This window comes from Pipistrellus hanaki (genome assembly GCF_964339955.1).
Source record: "Pipistrellus hanaki genome assembly, chromosome: 8".
NCBI lineage: Eukaryota > Metazoa > Chordata > Mammalia > Chiroptera > Vespertilionidae > Pipistrellus > Pipistrellus hanaki.
The window spans coordinates 50469291-50491228 of NC_140510.1; the positions used below are offsets into that span (position 1 = coordinate 50469291).

At 39.8% G+C, this 21938-nt stretch overlaps 1 protein-coding gene across 2 annotated transcripts in view; it reads right to left on the reverse strand.

Annotated features, from left to right (window-relative positions):
- The window catches only part of TTN (titin), a 277411-nt gene that overhangs the window by 52763 nt on the left and 202710 nt on the right, over nt 1-21938 (reverse strand). For both annotated transcript variants that reach the window (XM_084892040.1, XM_084892042.1), the window contains 35 exons: nt 21593-21892; nt 21180-21497; nt 19907-20203; nt 19494-19793; nt 19092-19406; nt 18860-19008; nt 18246-18396; nt 17874-18155; nt 16108-16410; nt 15313-15615; nt 14930-15211; nt 14536-14835; nt 14140-14442; nt 13736-14044; nt 13339-13620; nt 12928-13227; nt 12548-12841; nt 9489-12455; nt 8853-9173; nt 8473-8757; nt 8078-8377; nt 7487-7789; nt 6754-7029; nt 6352-6651; nt 5958-6260; nt 5472-5771; nt 4720-5007; nt 4062-4358; nt 3672-3974; nt 3261-3566; nt 2114-2401; nt 1734-2024; nt 1356-1643; nt 606-1193; nt 411-515 (listed from right to left, as the gene is read on the reverse strand). In XM_084892040.1, coding sequence (XP_084748166.1) covers nt 411-515; nt 606-1193; nt 1356-1643; nt 1734-2024; nt 2114-2401; nt 3261-3566; nt 3672-3974; nt 4062-4358; nt 4720-5007; nt 5472-5771; nt 5958-6260; nt 6352-6651; nt 6754-7029; nt 7487-7789; nt 8078-8377; nt 8473-8757; nt 8853-9173; nt 9489-12455; nt 12548-12841; nt 12928-13227; nt 13339-13620; nt 13736-14044; nt 14140-14442; nt 14536-14835; nt 14930-15211; nt 15313-15615; nt 16108-16410; nt 17874-18155; nt 18246-18396; nt 18860-19008; nt 19092-19406; nt 19494-19793; nt 19907-20203; nt 21180-21497; nt 21593-21892 — 12897 coding nt within the window. The remainder of the gene's footprint in view (nt 1-410; nt 516-605; nt 1194-1355; nt 1644-1733; nt 2025-2113; nt 2402-3260; nt 3567-3671; nt 3975-4061; nt 4359-4719; nt 5008-5471; nt 5772-5957; nt 6261-6351; nt 6652-6753; nt 7030-7486; nt 7790-8077; nt 8378-8472; nt 8758-8852; nt 9174-9488; nt 12456-12547; nt 12842-12927; nt 13228-13338; nt 13621-13735; nt 14045-14139; nt 14443-14535; nt 14836-14929; nt 15212-15312; nt 15616-16107; nt 16411-17873; nt 18156-18245; nt 18397-18859; nt 19009-19091; nt 19407-19493; nt 19794-19906; nt 20204-21179; nt 21498-21592; nt 21893-21938) is intronic.

Consider the following 21938-nt stretch of genomic DNA (forward strand, 5'->3'; position numbering starts at 1 on the left):
ATCTACTTTTTTTTTTTTTTACTATTTTTAAAATTTAATTTCTTTATTGTTTAAAGTATTACAGATGTCTCATAACATCTATACTTTTATTTCCTAGGCATAATGTCATTTTTTTTCTTTGAGAATATGTATATATATTTATTTATTATACCTTTAGTTGAAAATTTTTAATTTACAAAAATTGATATTATCACTAAGAAAGCTTTTCTTTATAAATTATTATATTAGGAGGGTTTCAAAAAATTAAGCATTAGCTGAATGAATTCGTTTATTCTGATGTACTGAAAGGGAAATACGCATGGGCAGACAGTGCCATGTAAAAAAGGAGCACACATTCAACGTGTTTTCAGGGAGGAAGGTTTGCAGGGAACATTAATGTGAAAGCTGTAGGATAAGAGTGAAATAAATACCTGTAATTGGAGAGCCACCAGTTTTCCTGGGGTCTGTCCACGTTAGAGATACCGAATCGTGTCTGACATCCACAATATTGGGAGGTGGGGGAGCATCAGGCACATCTGGAAAATATATGGTAATGGAAGATCAATAATAAGAAACTTCCTCAAAACCACATTTTGCTTTATATTTTCTGATATTGAGACACTCACCGAAAGGATGTTTAGCAACAATTGGGTCTGACTTCAGGCCCTCTCCCACACCGTATTTGTTTTCGGCACTGACCCTGAAGGTGTACTCCATGCCCTCATGAAGCCTGGTTACTCTAAAGGTGGTTTTCTGGACAGCCGAGGCACATGTCACCCACTTGTTGTTTACAGAATCTCTCTTCTCCAGGATATAGTTGGTGATTTCAGAACCTCCGTCATCTTTTGGAGGGCCCCACTTTAAGGTTATGGCTTCTGCTGTGACCTCATCAAATTTGATTGGCCCAGTGGGGATGCCAGGTTTGCCCACAACTTTGATAGAGATAGTTCCTTCCTTTGTGCCAGCGGCATTCTTCAGTGTGATCGTGTATTTTCCAGCATCAGATTTTTGGCAATCACGTACTACAAGGGTTGTGTTCACTGCAGATGACTCCACGCTGACTCTTGTGTCAGTTGCTAGAGGATCTTCCCCTTTCTTCCAGGACACTGATGGGACCGGCTTGCCTTTTATGGGGATCTTAAGGCGGAAGTTGCTGTTTTCCTTGGCCAAGTAGCACAAATCAGGTAGATCCTTTAAGTCAAGGTCGGGAGCCACTGGGAAAGAGCAGAGATACATTTTTATTTTTAAGAGCAGTAATTAACCTTTTATATTGCTACAGTTTGTAAAGAACTTATATAGAAGTCAGTGAGTAAGGCTCAAGAGTGTATTTCTGCTGACAATAAAGAGAAAATGAAGGTGCGGGGCAAAAGGCTTACCAACGTCATCCTTTGCCACGACAATGATTTCGCTTGGCGTTCCTTCTCCCTTTTCATTCTCAGCACTCACCCTGAAGGTATATTCCTTCCCTTCAATCAAGTCTTTGGCAAAGTACTGTAAGTTTAATGCTTTCATAACTCGTTGCCACTTATTTTCTTCAGTTAGGAAATCAACTACATATCCGGTAATTCTACTTCCACCATCGCTGCGAGGCTTTTTCCAGCCAATGGTACAAGATGACTTATTTACAGATCTCACTTTCAGATCCACAACTGGTCCAGGGGTTTCTAAGGCAAAGGAGAAAAGGTAAGTCTAAGCCCCAGGTAACCAAGGTAAGATGCCACTCAGAATTACAGGGCAGCATCTCTTTTGCTCACCGGAAGCTTTGACGGCATCACGTGTTTCACCAGGATCACCAATGCCGTACTCGTTTTCAGCAAACACCCTGAAGAAGTAAGACTTTCCCTCCTCCAATTTAGATACCCTGAAGCTTGTTTTGGGGCACTCAGTTGCCACTGTAGACCAGGATTTCCTCTCTGCATCACGTTTTTCTACCACATAGTTTATGATGGGGCTTCCACCATCAATAATGGGAGGATCCCAAGTAATATAAGCAGAATCTTTGGATATTTCCTTAACGGTCACATTGATAGGTGGCCCGGGAGTATCTGGTAAATGGTAAAGGAAGAAATAAATATGTAAAAGAGGTATAGAATTGCATTTTTAACACTTATGATTTTGTTTCAAATCAACTTACCCAGCACTTTCACCACAATGGTATATTCCTTTTTACCACAGCTGTTCTCCAGAGTCAAGATATATTTTCCTGCATCATATTTGTTCACATTTTCACAGCGCAAGAAAGTGTCAAAGTCAGTTGACTTTATGTCCAGTCCAATTCTTTCTTTTAGATTGGCACCTGGTTTAGACCAAGTTATCTTTGGAGGTGGGCGTCCTTTTACTGGTACATATAGTCTCAATGTAACTCCAGCACGTAATATAATTGTCTTCCTCAAATCAGCATCCAGTTCTCCCTCTGGTGGAACTGTTTAATTTTGGAGTGGAGAAAGTTAAATAATTTAATGGGTCAAACAATATTTCCAAAGATTGGACTTAACCACTCCTAAAATATGTTTCTTTTCTAGAACTGATTTCTTGTTCTTAAAAAAAAAAAAATTCTTAATATAATCCTCAAAACTTTTGTCAACAATTTCAATACCCAAAGCAATTGTTGATCTTACTATTTTCCAATATCCTGTAGGCTAAACCCAGTTTTCCTTGGAGGATCTTCTCATGCACCTTCCTTACTCTCACACTCTGCATATTAAAAGTAAGTGATTGGTTCTTGGCTCTCTTCTGCTCTTATTTTTCTTTTCTATATTCAGTGAAAGCACTCCGTTATAGACTCTGACTCCCTTTATTTCATTGTGGGAATAAAAGTACATAGGGGATGAGAGAGAAGTAATTCAAAATAAATGAAGAGTTGGTTATGGACCAGAGTGAATAGAAAAGTAAAGATAAGATAACCTTCTAATGAATATTTATGGAAAAGGGTGGGTTAGAAGAAAAAAATAAAAACCTGTAAGAATAATAGCTCACTGCTTAGTTAAAAAAAAAAAAATCTCCTTATTCTCAGAATAAAATTCCTATATTCCAGGCTCTTTTGAAGACATGTCATTCCCATGTAAGTATGAAAAGCTTTTCAAATCACTTTGCATTCCCTTTGGCCTGCTATACAATACCACAAATTACCAACCCAGCTCTCCAGAAATGTATTCCTAGAATTACGAACACCAAAGCCTATAAACAAATAAATGTACAAAAGGGAGTTCTACACCACTCCCCAACCCCCTTACAGTATGACTGAAGACAAAGCTCGATGTATTCTTTCTAGTAGTACTTACTTAGGATGTCCTTTGGACAGTGGTTGTCTGGCACATCACTGGGGTCACTGTATCCAACCTTATTAACGGCATACACGCGGAACTGATACTCTATGTTTTCCATCAGGCCGGTTACCTCAAAGCGGGTTTTCTGCAGCTTATCTGGTAAATTGCACCTCACCCAGTTATCAGAGTCAGCTCGTTTTACTTCAACAAGGTAACCAATGATAGGGCTTCCACCGTCATAGGCTGGCTTGCCCCAAGAAAGACTCACAGAGCTACGGGTTGTATCATACACTTTAGGAAAAGCTGGTGGGCCAGGAGGATCTGAGGATAAATAATAAAAAAAAATTTTTTTTCATTAAAACCTCACTCCTGGTTGTTTAACGTTGATTGCAACACAGGATAAGAGACTCTTTCATGAAAACTTACACAGAGGGTCCTGAGCGTAAACAGCTTTGGATGCATCACTGGGCTTGCCTGGGCCAGCCTTGTTTATGGCTGTGACTCGAAACTCGTATTCGGTGCCTTCTTGGAGACCTGTTGCTTTGAGAGTTCTTTCTATAACAGGTTTCCTGTTGACCTTAGTCCAGTTAACTGCCTGGGTTTCCCGCTTTTCAACCAAATAGCCAGTGATGGGTGAGCCACCATCATCTGCTGGTGCTTTCCAGCTTACTGTCATGTGATCTTTGGTTATGTTGCTAATGACAGGAGGATCACAGCGTCCTGGTGGATCTGCAGGGAGTGATGGAAATGTTAATATCCCATCTAAAAGGTAATACTTCAAAAGTAAAATGAGAAGCCACAGGAAAATGTCCCTACCATAAGGGTTTTTAGCAATGGCTGGTTCAGTTAGGATTGGATCGCCCACTCCATATTTGTTTTCAGCACAAATTCGGAACTGGTACTCATGGCCCTCTATCAGTTTCTCCACGCTGCAGCTGGTGATGGGCACAGTGGCAGAGACCTGGGCCCAGTTGGGTCTGCTTGTTTCACGTTTGTCAACAATATAGTTGGTGATTTCTGAGCCTCCATCTTCAAGAGGAGGTTCCCAAGAAAGCATTGCACGGTCCGAATACATTTTGTTGATTTTAACAGATGCTGGAGGACCTGGTTTATCTGAAAGAACAAGGGAGAAAAGTGAAGTCTTTCACGATCACACGTGAAAGGGGGAATGAGTCGAATGAAGGTCTGGAAATCTGGGCTGCAGTCTTTATATTGTCATTAACCTCCCATATGACTTTGGAAGTCACTTAATTTTTCAAAACCAAAATTTCCTCACATGTGAAATTAGGTAACTGAAATATGTAGTCTCTAATGCTCTTTTCAGCCCTAAAATGCTGCTGTTCTGTGATGAGAATAATTCTATGACTACAAAATATACATCAGGATATGCACCTTCCCTCATTATTATTTTGTAAATTCTGGTGCATCACATTAGCCAAAACAAAACGAGATTCTAGTTAAGCACTTTAGTTACCTAACACTTTAAGCTTAATGGTGGCTGATTTGGAACCACTTGGATTTTCTGCAGTAATGGTGTAGTCTCCTGAGTCCTTCCGGTTCACGCTGAACAGCTCCAAGGTGCACAGGTTCCGCTTCCTGGCCATTTTGATGCCTTCTGCTGGTTTTAGCAGTGTGTCATCCTTCTTCCAAGAGACTGTTGGTGTTGGTTTCCCAAAAACAGTAGCATCCAGGCAGACATTAGTTCCAGCTTTGACAGTAAGCAAAGATTTCATAGACAAACCCAGTTCTATCCTGGGAGGAACTGGAAAAAAAAAAGAAAAGAAGAAGAGGATTTAATACGTGCAAAGCTATATTATATGTCATAACAAAAGCGGGAAATTCATATACTCTGTGTCTTTCAAGATAGAATTTTTAGAAGTAACATATTAAGAAGTGCAGGTTTAAGGTAGAAATTCGATTATGCTGAAAATATAAAGAAAAAAATAAAGGTCACTTACAATGCCAACATCCTAAAATTTTCTTTATTTTAGGGGGGTCATATTTCTGTGAAGGTGTATGGTTGAAAGAATATGGTCCTTTAGGTTAATTGTTATTTTTAGTTTAACAAGTGATTAAGATTCTCCATAATATAATTTTCATGTCTGTATACAAAGTACCTATCACTTTTATTCTTTTCTCCACAGATGTAGATTTTCTTTTTTATTAAGAGAAATATATATTATGAGTGCTGTCTTCCTTCGCCTCTGATACTCAACACAATCTTACCATTTTCTGCGAGGATGGTCACTGGATCAGAAGGTTCAGAAGGCTGGCTGATGTTGACTGCTGTCTTGGCGATTGCTCTGAATTGATACTGAGCATTCTCTTCTAAGCCCGTAGCTGTGTACTCTTCTTGGGGAATCTGGTGTGGTGTAGTATTGCACCGTACCCACTTATCACCAGGAAGTTTGCAAGCTTCTACGAAATAGCCAATAATTTTGCTGCCTCCATCATGTTTTGGACGAGCCCAGATGAGGGACACAGTACTCTTGGAAACATCGATAACTTCAGGCTTTCCTGGAGGATCTAAAACCAAAAGAGGTACTCTCAGCATTTTTCTTAATGGCCTGAGTTTTAAAGTGCCATATTTCATATTATCCCCCCCCAAAACCCATTCCTGAATGAAAATAGTAGTCTTCAGAGATTCCAAGATTTAGATGTGTCCCTGTAATACTTAAAAAACAAACAAACAAAAACACCCAAAACACTTACCAACTGGCATTCTTGCAGTTACATATTCTGTTGGTTTGCTGGGTGGGCTGGATCCAGCTTTGTTCAGGGCATAGATTCTGAATGAATATTCCAGACCTTCTATAAGGCCAACACAGGGGTATTCAGTTGACCGGACAGGAGTATCATTAGCTTTCACCCACAGCAAACTGTTTCTTTCTTTGCGTTCAATCAGGTAACCGGTGATGGGGCTCCCTCCATCACTGTCTGGCCTGTCCCAGGCCACAAATATGCAGTCTTTGTTGACTTTCGTGATTCGTGCATTCTTCGGTTCAGTAGGAACACCTGGAGATGAAAACAAGGGACGTGTCAATTTCTCCCTTAAGTAGCAGACTAGAAAGAAAAGATAATTTTTTTCTTCCTGAAAGAAACATACCAAATGGGAACTTAGCCAACATCTTTGGAGACGTGAGAGGCTCTGAAATGCCAAATCGATTTTCAGCACGGACCCGGAAGACATACTCCTGGCCTGGGATCAGTTTTCCAATTCTGCAGGAAGTTTTCGTCACTGAAGCTAGCGCTGTTACCCAATCACCTCGGCTTACATCACACTTCTCCACTATGTAATTGGTGATGCTACTGCCTCCATCCTCCAGCGGGATGTGCCACGACAGGGAGCAAGCATCGGCGTCTATGTCAGAAATGTCAAACGGAGGCTGAGGGGGCCCAGGAGCATCTGCGTGAACCAAGAGGAAAGAAACATAAGAACAGGAATTTGATAGGGAAAATATTTTTGATCTTCATAGTTAGATGCCCGTTTGGCTAACGCTTAACTTACCCATGACGATAACTTTGATTTTCTGAGTGTCTATCCCAGAGCTGTTCTCTGCAGTGAGGCTGTAATAACCACTGTCTTTCCTAGTAACATCTTTTATGATCAGAATCGAAGAAGTATCTGTTTTATGCACGGCCAGGTGGCTGGATGTGACGACTTCATCTTCTCCTTTTTTCCATTTACAGGTTGGATGAGGCTTCCCGTACACATGGGCTTCAATTCGAACTTTCTTCCCTGCTTTAATAATAATTTGCTCTGGCATAAGGATCTTTGGTGGCACTAAAAGGAAAATAAAAATATATTAATTTTGTGGAGAGGTTAGTTTCCTCTGGTGGGGAATTATACTAGTGTGTTTCAAATTGTGGGTTTCAACTCATGAGTGGGTTCAACTTAATGTTGGCATGACAGCTAATGTTTTTCTTAAAAGAATGACATAATTGAACAGAAAATATGAGCCCAGCATGCAGAAGAAATATAGGTGTTGCTTCAAGAAACTTCTTTTATGTGTGTGTGTATACCATGTTATACAATATATACATTTATACATTTATATGTACTGTGTCATGTGTTATAGTTTGTTTACAATGTGTATGGGCTCAAATGCTTCAAAACCACTGTTTTCTACTATCTGTAAAGTATTTCTGGAGCTATATTCCTCAGGGAGAGATGTCTACATGTGAAAAGAAAATTCTAATAACTTTTATCACAGGATAAAGTTGAGACGATGACTACTTACACAGCTGTTCTTTGGCTTCATACACTCCTTCGGCTTCTCTTGGCAAACTGACTCCAACAGAATTTCTGGCCACTACTCTAAATTTGTACTTCTTTCCTTCCTTGAGGCCAGTGACGACAAGGCTGAGATCTTTAACCACTGAGTATTCTGTCCAGCGATCTGCAGGCTGCTCTTCCTCTCTGTAACTTATGATATAGCCATTGATTTTAGCTCCTCCGTCCCGCAGGGGAGGTAACCAGGCTAATGTAGCGCTGTTCTTGGTCATTTCAGTAACTTCTAGTTTCCTTGGTGGATCCGGCTCACCTAGAAGAAAAACGTGATTTAGAAACTGTCCAGGTAACCTCATCAAATCCATTTGTTTATATACTTAAGTGTAAAGTATGACATTTGCTTCAAAGTACATGGAAACTGTAGGGTATGTTGAAAATAAATAGTACAAGGTGAGTTAAGGAGTGAGTTGGACATTTATTTGTACTGTTTAGGTTTCTACGAATTAAAACTCTTTCAGTAGTAGATCAAAACGTTTCAGTATCTTGACCTTGCTAATGTAGGGGACTGGAGTTAAAGAGAGGAAGAAAGAATATTGCTTACTTAGGGGATCTGATGCAAGCACTGGTTTGGGGGCATCTGTAGGAACACCGGGGCCATACTCATTGACAGCAGTTACTCTGAAGAAATATTCATTTCCAGGGACAAGATTGGTGACTTGGAAGCTCAGTTTCTTAACTTCAGGGGTAACTGTTGACCACGTCTTTCTCTCTGCATCACGTTTCTCCACAATATAATGTGTCACCTGGCTCCCACCATCGTTCTCAGGAGGGGCCCAGGAAATGTGACATGATGTTTTAGTGACGTCCGAGACTTTCAGATCAGACACAGGTCCAGGAGTATCTGTAAAGAACCACAACATCAGATGTACATGTCTCCTCAGCCTCTTCACTGACATGCATTTTTGAAGAGGAGGAAGAAACTTGTTAGTAACCCACCTAATACTCTGACGTTCACGAACACGGCCTTTTCTCCTGCTGGATTCACAAGTGTCAAGGAATATTTTCCTGAGTCATCACGAGTAGAATTGGGGATGACAAGGAAGGCCATTGTATCGACAAGGTCAACTTGTCCTTTTCTGACCACGTTATCAATACCCACTTTTCTCCAAGTGACTTTAGGGGCTGGTCGTCCTCTCACTATGGCAAATAGGCGAATCGGGCATCCTGCTCTCACAGTGACCAATTTCCTCATGCTGGCATCCAAATCAATCTCCGGAGGTTCTGCAAATGACATGAAAGCCATTAGCCGACTTCACAGAATGTGGGGAAATCATGTGAAAAGTGAGGATGAATGAGGTGATAATAGAGGACCTCACCTAAGATTTCTTTAGGTTTAATGGCATCCTTTAGTTCTGCAGGGCGCCCAATGCCAACCTGGTTTTGGGCACACACCCTGAACTCGTATTCCTGGTTTTCGTCTAAGCTGGTAGCAGTGAATTCCATGCGGATGAGTTGAGCTGCAGCATTGCATCTTTTCCATCCTTCATCGGGTGATGCATCTTCTTTCTTTGGTCTCATTTCCACAACATAGCCAATTATTGGTGCGCCACCATCATACACTGGTTTTCCCCATCCGAGAGTTATGGAATTTTTGGTCGTATCAACAACTTTGAGATTGGTTGGTGGACCAGGTGGTTCTGAAAATAAATTACGTAAGAATAAATTTATGCATGGTTAACTACTACTAGGATACTTTAATCCATAATTTTATATAGTCTATTCTTAAAGATAGGCTTTTCAATATATCAATTAATGAGCTCTTATTCCCCCCTCCCCCATAAAATTAGGATCTACCATTGTTCATACACTTCAGGTGATTTGGTAAAAGATCTACTTTGAAAAATGTAGTATAAAATAAAGTTTTGAAGTTAAAGATTTAATTTATTTTTCTAACCACTCTGTACTTGAGATTAAGAGTTGGTATAGTATCAGAAAAAGAAAGAATATCATACCTATGGGGTCTTTTGCCACCACTGGTTTTGATGGCAAAGATGGTTCTCCAATTCCAATTTCATTTTCTGCCTTGACACGGAACTGATATTCATGTCCTGGAAAGAGATTCTGTACTTTCAAACGTCTCTCAGGGATTGCACTCTTGTTAACAGGGACCCAGCGTATTGAATGTTTTTCCTTTTTCTCCAAAAAGTATCCTGTGATGGACTTTCCACCATCATATTCAGGTGGACTCCAAACCACAGTCATTTCTTCTTTGCTTACTTTAGTGACATCTGGGGGATCAGGGCGACCGGGTCTATCAAATTTGGTTTTTGCAATGACTGGTTTGCTTTCCGTTGGAGGCCCGGTGCCTATTTTATTTTCTGCACGGACTCTGAAAATATACTCATTTCCTTCTATGAGACGTGTTACTGTAGCACTGGGTGTTAAGACAGCAGAAGAATAGGTAGACCAAACCATGCGCTTGCTCTCACATTTTTCTAGAATATAATTTTGGATTTCACAGCCACCATCATCCTCTGGTGGATCCCAGCGAATAGTACACCTATCACTGGACACATCAGAAATTTTCAGATTTCTCACAGGACCAGGCTTATCTAAGACATTGACAGTGGCATAGGCCACAAAACTGCCAGCTGTGTTAGTTGCTGTAATCACATATTTACCACCATCACTTCGCTTTGCTTTAGTAAGAGAAAATTTAGATGAATCATAACTGGTATCAATCTTGACCCGTGGTGATCTTGTTAAGTCTGTAGCATCTTTGTCCTTGGTCCATGCAACTTCTGGAAATGGTTTGCCTCTAACACCTGCCTCAAGTCTAATAGTATCCCCTGCTTTAACAGTTAATATACCACTTAACTTCAGATCAAGTACTGGCTTCTGTAAATCTTCCTTCACAACAACTTCCTCTGTCTTTACCCAGTCACTTTCTCCACCTTCATTCTTGGTTTGTACTCTGAACTCATAAATCTGGTTTTCAACACATTTGTCAACCATGAAGTGGGTTTCTTTAATGCTTCCTTTATGCACTCTTTCCCAGTCAGTAGAACCCTTCAGTCTCCTCTCAACATGATAGGATAGATTCGGGCTGCCACCATCATAATCAGGCCGCCGCCACTTTAGATAGACAAATGTCTTTCCTTTATCTGCAATGTGAAGATTTTCAGGCTCACCTGGTCTATCAATAGGGTTAATAGCCAGAATTGGTGTTTTTGTTTCAATGGTTGGCCCAACACCTACTTTATTCTCTGCACAAACTCGGAAGTAGTATTCATTGTTGGCTAAAAGGTTTGCCTTGATTAATCGCTTAGTGACATCCGAAGCAACGATCGACCAGCTTTTCTGGTTTGGTTTGCGAGATTCCACTATGAAATTTGTTATCTCTGAGCCACCGTTATCTAGTGGGTTTTCCCAAGAAATTGTACAGTTCTCTTTGTTTACATTGCTAATCCTTAAATTCTGGCAAGGCCCAGGTCTGTCAAGGACATTGACAATAGCATAACCTTGGGCATGTCCACTGCTGTTCTTAGCGGAGATGATATACTTGCCATGATCAGCTCTAACAGCTTCTTTAATTTGTAACTCAACACGAGGTAGATCTTGAATTAGGTCAACCCGCTTATCACGGACCAGTACTTTGCCTTCCTTGGTCCAAGTTATGTCTGGTTGAGGTCTGCCTTTGACTCGAGCAAGAATATGGATAGTTTGGCCCACTCTAACGGTAATAACATCACGGCAAGTAACATCCAGTTCTACTTCTGGAGGATGAAGGATGTCTTTTGCAATCACAGATTCTGGTAGTTCTCTTGGCTCTCCTTCTCCCACAATATTAGCTGCCTTTATACGGAATCTGTACTCTGTTCCTTCAATTAGTCCAGGTACTGTAAAGGCACATTGCCTAATGAGTTCATCTTTATTAATCCTGTTCCACTGGGTCGTACCAGCCTTCTGACATTCCACTACATAGCCTAGAATGGGGCTACCACCATCACTGAGAGGCTTTGTCCACACCAAGTCAGCTGTTTCTTTGGTCTTGTCTTTCAGTTTGGGATTAATAGGTGGTCCAGGTGGTTTGATGGGTCGGCAAGCTTTTATTGGGTCAGAACTTGGGGATGGATTGCTTAGTCCTGCAAGATTTTCAGCAAAAACTCTAAATTCATAGGTATTTCCCTCATAGAGTCCTGTCACTCTAAACCTCAAGTCCGCTATAGGTGTTTTGTTGACCCTCACCCATTTGCCACTTATTTCTCGGCGTTCTACATAGTAACCAGTTATTGGGCTGCCGCCATCAGATTTTGGCAGAGTCCAGGACAATGTTGCAGCATTTTCAGTAATGTCAGTAACCACCGGTTTACCTGGAGGAGATGGAGGATTAAACTTATGTTTAGCAACAGTAGGTGTGGACTCAAGGGGAGGACCAATACCCATCTTATTCTCTGCACTAACTCGGAAAACATATTCAGAGCCCTTTTGCAGATGTGGGACTTTCAGCTTTGTCTTACTGCTTCCTGAAGAGACAACACCCCATGTATTTTTCCTCGTATCTTTTTTCTCAATGATATAATTTATCACAGGGGTTCCTCCATCATCCTTAGGTGGCTTCCAGGCGATAGTCATATGCTCAGGGCTAATATCCAGAATATCAATAGGACCTGTTGGTGGACCAGGAACATCAAGGACAGTAAGATGTACAGCTACTGTTTTGGTGCCAGCTGCATTGGAAACTGTGATTTGATATTCCCCAGTGTCTTTCCGTAAGCAGTTCTTAATGGTAAGTACAGATGAGAAATTGTCAGTTTCCACTGTGTAATGTTCATCGGTGTTAATCTCACTCCCATCACTTGTCCACTTCGCAGTAGGGAAAGGTACACCTCTTATAATGGCTGGGAATCTGACGGTAGTTCCAGCTTTTACCACAAGGCCTTCAATTAATTTCACATCCAGCTCCACAGATGGAGGTACTATAAACACAAAGAAATTAGATTTTTTTTTAAAAAAGAAATATGCATAATTTCAAAAAGAAACAAAATAATAATGGCAATCCAAAAATTACCTAATTTTTCTTGACATTCAATTGGGATAGTTGTGTCAGGGAGACTAAGGCCCACGATATTTTCAGCTTTTACACGGAATTTGTAGGTATTTCCTTGTTGTAGTCCAGTAACAACACATGCTAAATCTGTCACAGTCTTGAACTTAATCCAGTCTTTGGTTCCTTCTTCTTGATATTCCACCAAATATCCAGTGATTGGAGAACCACCATCACGATCTGGCTTATTCCAAACAAGGGAGACTTCAGTCTTGTCAACATCTACATGGTGGAGATCCTTGGGTGGCCCAGGGGGATCTTTTCAAAAGAAGAAGTTATGATGAATAAAGAATATTCTTAAAAGACACTCAAATAATATCTTGTATTTAGAGAAAGCAACTTACGTAGAGGATCCACAGCCTTGATGGGTTTAGGTGTTTCAACAAAAGGACCACGTCCATACTGGTTCTCAGCAGCGACTCGGAAGAGATACTGATTGCCTTCATTAAGATGTTTAGCCCAGTGACTCTTTTTCTTTGACGTAGTTGAGAGAGGTGACCACTGGGCGGTGGCAACATCTCTCCTCTCAACCACATAATTTGTAACAACAGAACCACCATCATCCAGGGGTTCCTTCCAAGTAAGGTAGCAAGAATCTTTCCTAATTTCACTGACTTCCAGATCTCGAGGTGGCCCAGGCTTATCTGAAAAGTGTTAGGCAATGCAGTGATATGTAACTTAATACAGATAAGAGCTCACAATTTACTTTTAATTTATTTTTACATCAAAAACAACCTAAGCATTAAAATTCTTACCTAATACAAGTACTTTTACGGAGACAGTTTTTGAACCAGCTGGATTCTCCACTGTTAAGGAATAAATTCCACCATCTTCATGAGCAGCGTTACGAATTTCAAGCTTGCTACCAACTGGAGTCACATCAATTCTTGCCTTAGTTGGAGCCTCTCTGTCTTCTTTTTTCCAAGTTACTTTTGGGAATGGCACTCCTTTGATGATGGCACTAAGTCTTAGAGTATCACCAACCTTTATATGTTGTTCTCTCGCCATGTTGGCATCAAGAATCAACTCAGGGGATTCTTGAATAAAGAAAATAGTAGTTTCAGGTTTGATTCGTTAATGAATTTTACAAATAAGTATATACATTGACACACCTATCTTTCTTGCAAAGAAAGCTGAGGACATTTTACTCACCGAGTCTGTCTTTTACTAGTACAGGCTCAGGAACATGAGCTGGATCTGATTCGCCAGCTTCATTGACAGCTAGTACTCTGAACTTGTAGGATTGACCATCCCGGAGACCAGTGACTTTATATGTAGTTTCAGGACATGACTCAGGAGTGTGATTGGCTCTTCTCCACTCTTCATCCCCAACTTTCTGGAACTCAACGATATAACCCAGAATCTTGCTTCCACCATCGCGACGTGGTGGCTGCCAAGTTAGGTCAACTGAATTACATGTTGTATCTATTGCCTCGGGATTAACAGGTGGACTTGGTTTAGCTATATAATAGAAGGGGGGGGGGGGAAAGAATTAGAATATACCTGAAAACAAAGTTGGATAATATGAAAATTGAATGGATGCTTTAATACTATACCAATTGGATCTTTAGCAAAGACTGGTTTGGATGGTGGGCTTGGGTCTCCAATACCAATTTCATTTTCTGCAGCAACGCGGAATTCATATTGACACCCTTCTAGAAGATCAGGAACCCTGTATTTAGTGTATGGATGGATCGGCTCTTTGGTAACTCTCACCCATCGTTTAGACATAGTTTCCCTCTTTTCCAGGATGTAGTTTGTTATGGGCTTTCCTCCATCATTTGGCTTGTTCCAGGTTACTAATGCGGAGTCTTTGGTAACTTCTGTGACAATTGGCATGTCAGGTGCATCAGGAACCCCTATCATAAACATTAGCAAAATGTGTTAGAAATTTAATTTTTCCTATTAACAATATCAAACAACAAATCACTAAAATGAAATGTAGTGCATACTGAAACGATCTTTGGCTTTCATTGAATCAGACACCAGAGGATCACTTATTCCATACAGATTTTCAGCGCGTATCCGGAAAATATAATCTTTTCCTTCAAGCAGTTTAGAAACTTTGCATGTTGGTTTAGCACTTGCAGCTGTCACAGGCATCCAAATATCTTTGCCCACCTCATTCTTCTCAATAATATAATTGGTAATTTCACTGCCCCCATCATCTAATGGTGGCTTCCAAGAGATAACCATGTGCTCTTTGGTCACCTCATCAAAAATAACTGGTCCTACTGGTGGTCCAGGACGGTCTGCAGGAAAAAAAAAATCACAGCACAAAATGTTATTTCCACTTCTGCTTTAGAAAGAACAGAATATCTATTCATCTTGCTAAATAATACTTACCAACCACGTTAACTTGACAGAAACCTTTCCTAGAGCCTGTACTGTTCTCCACAACCACACAGTATTTGCCAGTGTCTAAACGTTTGGCCTTGGTCTTCTCTAAAGCAAGCGTTGTTGGAGTGGTCTTGATATGGGTGCGATCATCTTCTACCACATCAGCTTCATCTTTGAACCAAGTAACCTTAGGCTTTGGCTTGCCTGAGTAACGGCCAGTGAGGGCAAAAGCTTCACCAACTCGAACCGTGATCTTATCTCTGAAGTCAAGTTCAAGTGTTGGAGGAGCTAAAATGTACAATTACAAAGGCAAGTCAGTATTACAGATATTTTATGATAAATCTATAAAGGTACAAGTTTTCAAAGTATAAGCTTCTTTGGACACATACCCAGCTCATCCTTGCAAGTGATTGGCTTGGTGCAAAATGATGGCTTGCCTTGTCCAACAATATTGACGGCACTGACACGGTACTCGTATGTGTCACCTTCCTTTAAGCCTTTAACAGTGTATTTTCTACTAAGCAAGTTGTCCTGTGTAACTTTGTGGAATTTCTCAGTTCCAATGAGACGGCTTTCTAGGACATAGTTAATAATTTCGGATCCACCATCATACTTTGGAGGATTCCAAGTCAAAGAAACAGAATTTTTAGTGACTTCTTTAACTTCCAGGTCTTCAGGGCGCTCTGGTACAGCTGTAAGTGTAAGTATGGAATTGCAGTGAAAAAACTGTCATGTTAAGAATGTAGTAAAGAATACTTTCTGAGGATTGCATTTAAACCTTAAACTATTTGCTTTGATAGGTAACAAAAGAGATAGCATAGAATCATTAGCCCTAAAAAGGATCTAATTTCCTCTGACAGATGAGGAAATAGAAATTCTCAGACTTGATAGTTTTAGAATTAGGAAAACACTTCATATTTATGCCACTCAGTGGCAACTTAAAAACAACCAGGGTAGCAAACATTGGAGGAGTTGAAGAATAAGATGTATTCCCATAATCTTTTTCACAACCACATTCAAATACTACCAGTGTCTGATCATTGAGTATTTACTTAATGAATGCTTGCCAAATGAATAAAATGTTTGGCATTTATACACATGTTTTGTCACCATAGTTTTTTTTTTAAAATTAGTAATTGAGTGAAGAAGTAATTAAGAATGAAATTGTTTGAAATTGTACGTACTTATTGGATCTCTGATGACTATTTCATGTGGTGTTTCAATAAAAGGACCTATGCCAATGATATTTTCAGCTGCAATTCGGAAAAAGTAGGCTTTTCCTTGAATGAGACCCTGGACAGTAGCATTTTGCCGGGTGACTGTGTATGTCACTGGGGTCCATGCTCTGCGGTCAGCTTCCCGTTTCTGAATGACGTAATTGGTGATTGGAGAGCCTCCATCATCTTCCGGAGAAAACCACGTCAGCTTGCAGGAGTCATTGGTCAGGTTGTCAGGCAGGAAAGGGGTTCCAACAGGACCTGGCACATCTGGAAATAAGAGGAAAAGCTTTCTAGTGTTTGTTTTCAAGGAATCATAGAGCTTAATATTTGTTACCCTCTGTTTTTAAAAAGGGGACACAAATGTTGTTATGAAGAAAATAAGATTTTGTGTTTATTTATTGAGTTGTTTTCCTCCCCTGGTATCTATTTTCAACCATATTTTTAGATGAATAGGTTTGCAATAATTACGGCTTGCCCCGGTTTCAGCAGAAGCTGAAGGAACAGTAACTGTAGGAAGGGGCTGTTGGGATGACAGCCAGAGGGAGACGAGATGAGAATGGAGTGACAGCATAGCTACTTTTTTTGTGTCCAATTTTCAAAGGGGAGAGAGTTTTTTTCTGGGTCACCAGTGAATCAATGAGGAGCACAAGAGGTCCCAAATCTCAGAATGACCTTTGAGAGGGTTGATATTTAACTTGGCAGTATACCAGTTGGTCAAGTTAAAACAATAGCCATTAGGTAATGGAGTGGTTAGTAGCTTGAAACTAATCTAAAATCTTGTAGGATTCTGGCCCAATAAGATATCTTTCCTTATATCATTTTCACTAATGAAACCATAATGTTTTCATAACATTAATTGTGTTTAATGGAGACCTAGTTATTTTCACATAAAAAGTGGCTGTTTGCAGTGTGATTGTTCCTGGAGACATGCTGAGAGACAGAGACCTGAGTGGGAGGGCTTTCCTGTCTGAACAAATCACTGAACGAAGCCGCCAGCAAGAGGCGTGACAAAGCACTGGGGAGTTCAACTCTATTTTAATGTCTAGAAATTCAATATTGATAACTGAATATGATGCTTCTCTTCAATTAGAATACAGAAACCCTTCAAAGGGATTTTTTGTTTTTGCAGTAATATGATCATTAGAAAATAAAGAAACAGTCCCATGATGTGAAAATGGTTAACCTTTGCAAACTGTGAAACATTCATGTACATTTGCAGGAAAGTTGCTTTTATGAAAACTATATAACAGCATAGTAAATGCTTATGGCAGCATTTTATATAAAAAGTCAACATGAAACTTGATAGTAGGACTACAACCATATAAAATATGCGTAGGATATAGAAACAAGGAGAAATTTAAAAATGCTAATAATGTAGTGGTTAATGAGATGCTGGATGGTTTTTCTTATTTTCCAAAATATTTGTAACATAATTTTATTTTAACATAGCATTTTAAAAATATATTTTTATTTATTTCAGAGAGGAAAGAAAAGGGAGAGATAGAAACATCAATGATGAGAATCATTAATTGGATGCCTCCTGCACGCCCCCTACTGGAGATTGAGCCAGCAATCTGGGTATGTGCTCTTGACCAGAATCAAACCTGGGACCTTTAAGTCTGCAGGCGGACACTCTATCCACTGAGCCAAACTAGCTAGGGCAACATAGCTTTGTTGTTGATAAAATAAATGTGATCTTTAAGTTGCATGGACAGATAGAAAGTATTTACCTAATACATCGACGATAATTGTCTTCTTCCTTTCTCCCCCTTCGTTTTTGGCAAGAAGAGAATAGACACCTTGGTGGCTCCTCTGACAATTCTTAATGACCATGGATGAGCTAATGGCTGTGCTCTCAATGGCAGCTTCTTGAGGTAATGCTCTTTCATTCATGCACCAGGTGATGGTTGGAGGAGGCTTTCCAGACACATAGGCGATGATCCGGATCACCCCTCCAGCATGGACCACAATTCTGTCTCTGACGCTGGCATCTAGCTGAAGATCGGGTGAGACTGGAAAAACAAACATGATTTTACAAAATGTGATTTTCATTCCCAACCCAAAACAGAAATACATATAAAAATAATAGAAGTATTAATTACCAATTCGGTCCTTCATTTCAATGGCATCTGTGACTTCTCCAGGCTCTCCGATGCCGGCAATGTTGACCGCTCTAACTCTAAATCTGTAGAATGCTCCTTCTTTTAACCCTGTCACAACAAGTTTTGTTCCTCTCACTTCTTTATCTTTAGCCTAGGGAAAAATCACAAGCATTTTATAATTATAACAGTTATTGGTAGCTACTTGTTTTAATAGTTTTCTAAAGCATAACCAGGGACATATTTAACTGTCTTTGGAAAAATTGTTTCCAGTTTAGGTTTTAGAGATCAGTTATTATAGGTAGGCACTGAATGGAATATCTTATCAGAAATCATGCTTTAAAATTATTGTAAAATGATTGAAAAACAAAACAAAACAAAACAAAACAAAACAAAACACCATCCTGTGCCTTCATTTAATGTTCTCAGGATTTATAACCAAAAGATAAGTTAATAATAACATGACTTAACTTTCATTAGATTTTTGATATAACAGATATTTGGATTATAATATGATTTCTTAATTCAAAAGATACAGATAGAAGTTAATGCGATTCAGAATAACCATTACATTTTTAATTTATAGTACATTTCGTAATACCAAAATACTTAGTTACCTTTTCCCATTCTTCTTTTCCTTCTTCCTTAAATTCAACGATGTATCCAGTTACTTTGGATCCACCATCTTTTAGTGGGGGAGTCCACTCCAAATCTGCAGATGATTTAGTCCAGTCTGTGACTTGGGGAAATGGAGGACCAGGAGGGGCTGGAAAGAGCCAGTATGCATTAGTATTTTTGACTATATATGGCACTTTGGAAAAAAAGAAAACAAATGGTGTCAAAGCTTACCAATTGGATCTCTAGCAGTCACTGGGTCTGACGGTGGACTTGCTGGACCCACACCAGCAGCATTGATTGCGTACACCCGGAATTGATAATCAGAACCTTCAATAAGGCCAGTCACTTTATAAGAAACACCCAAAGTCATGGCTTTGATAGGATCTCGGTTAATTCTCTTCCATCTCTTTGAAGTGGTGTCCTTCATTTCTAGCCAGTATCCAGTCACAGGAGAGCCTCCATCATATTCTGGCTCCTCCCAGTTGACAGTCATGGAGTTACGAGTCACACTGCTAACTGTTGGCTTATCTGGTGCTCCAGGGACAGCTGTGGAAAAAAAATCACATTGATTTATCAGAACTTATGAAACACACACATAAGAATGACTTTGTATGTGAAAGCTGTGCTACTTACAGAAGAGGTTTCTTGCTGTTGCAGGTTCACTGTCAAGAGGCTCCCCAATGCCATATTTATTCTGGGCCATGATCCGGAATACATAATCGTGGCCTTCTAGTAATTTGGGAACTGTGAACATGCACTCTTTGGGCTCACTGGAGACACGCACCCATGTCTTCCTATTGGGTTCTCTCTTCTCAATTACATAGTTTGTGATCTTAGACCCACCGTCATCTATAGGTGGGAGCCAAGATAATGTCATTTGGTCTGCTGAAACAGATTCAAACTTTATTGGTCCCACTGGAGGGCCAGGGCGACCTAAAATGGTTTTAAAAGAAAAAACTTTATTAGTAGAATAATTTTGAAGCCAAACATTACATTTATGAACAGAAAAAACACAAGTAGTTTCTATAAAACCATGCAATCCTTACCAAGGACATTCAATCTCATCTCCTTTGATGCTGTTCCAAAGTTATTCACAGCTGTAATGGTATATAAGGCAGTGTCACTCCTGCGAGACTGTGGAATTACTAAGGTGCAAGTGTCATCCACCACGAGTTTATTGATATGGGTGTCATAGATAACAGGATCTTTACTATCAGGCTTCTTTGGAGGCGCTTTAAACCAGGTTAGTGTTGGGAATGGTACACCTTTAATTTTGGCCACGATGTTAACATCAGTTCCTTCTTCAACCTCCATGAATTCTTTCAGTTCAATTGATGGTGGGCCTAGATTATTGCAAACAAATTATTGTCATTAGGAACAAAAAGCACTAAAGGATAGAACATAGAATTCACAGTGACTATAAAGCTATTTATAGACAGGCTTTGTAGCCCAGCCCAATATAAAGAATAGATCTGTCTTCAATTAATTTATACCAGCTTGGGGAACAGGTACATGTCATCATCATCTTTTATCTACATGTGGCTCTGTACAGCTATTGCCTCTCACTTACCTGGCATCATTATGCATATAGATATTGACGAGGGGCAGAGAGAAGTGGAAATTGTAGTTGCACAGGCATGGGAGTTCTTACATGATATTCCCTTTAGTATTATGCAGTTATGAGGGGACCTATTGTGTTAATTCTGAGATGAATTTCTTCCCCTTTGAAGAAATATAACTGATAGTAGAGGCAAAGCAAATGCCTATTTTCTATAAATTTAGTATAAGAATGTGAAAAGACTGTTGTGACTAGTATAGCCCTCTTAAATTTAGAAGAATTTAACAAAAATACAGAAGTGGTGATAATAACAATAATTAGAGGAAGAATTATTATCATATTTGTGTATATATTTTATCTATTAAAATTAATATGCCTTTTTCTTAAATAAAAAAAAAAAGGATAAATTGGGTTTGGCAGTTGCTGAGCAAATAAATGGCCATATTCTTCCCCTTTTGTGGAGCATGTGGAAGAAGTGCTTTGACCTCTGATAGGTAAAAGAGCAAGCATGGAGAAAAATTATCTTAAGGAAATTCCAAGCATCATCTTACTTAAAGAAGGAAAAGCAAATATGTAAGGGAATATGATAATTCTATAGAAGAGTTGAGGGAATGAGTGATTGAGTAATGTGCCCATGTCAACACTCAACCCATGGTGACTTCCTGAGAGATAGATGTATCTCTTTTTTATTTTGGACTATTATTAAATGTCTAGAAAGACATTCACGAAAGGATGTTCTCTATTACTATGTTGGAGCTTACATGTCTGGTCTTTGATAATCACTGGACCCACAGTCGCTGAAGGTTTGCTGACTCCTGCCTCATTGACAGCTTTGACTCTGAATTCATATTCTCCACCCTCTACGAGGTCCTCCACAGTAAATTCCAATTCCTCCACATCACGCCGATTGCACTGTTTCCATGCTTCTTTCTTTTTCCCAGTAGGGTCCCACGCAAGGCACTCAACAATATAGTGGGTGACAGGGGAGCCTCCATCATTCTTCGGGGGTTTCCACGTCAGGTGTACCGTGCTCTTCGTTATGAGGCCAATTTTGAGTTTAATAGGAGGATCGGGAGGATCTTTAAAAATAGTTAAAGGAAGTATTACGCATTGTTGATAGCTGCCTATTTTTCAACTTGGAGAAGGTATTTTAATCACCGATTTTAAAACTTACATATTGGATCTCTGGCAGTGGTCCTCTGAATGGTTTCCACAGGTGGGCCAATGCCGAAACGGTTTTCTGCACGCACGCGGAAGAAATATTGCTGTTCAGAGATGAGATCAGGAACTAAAAATGTGGTGCTTCCACAGTTTGGATTGACTTTAGTCCATGCTTTCCCATCAATAGTCTTCTTCTCAATAACATAGCCTTTGATCCTGTCTCCTCCATCATCATCCGGCATCTTCCATGTAAGTCGGCAACTGCCCCTCGTGATGTCGGTGACTTTCAGATCTTTGGGTGGCCCTGGTACATCTGTGGAATGCATATTACAATATAAGTAATGTTGCTTCTTAAGAAA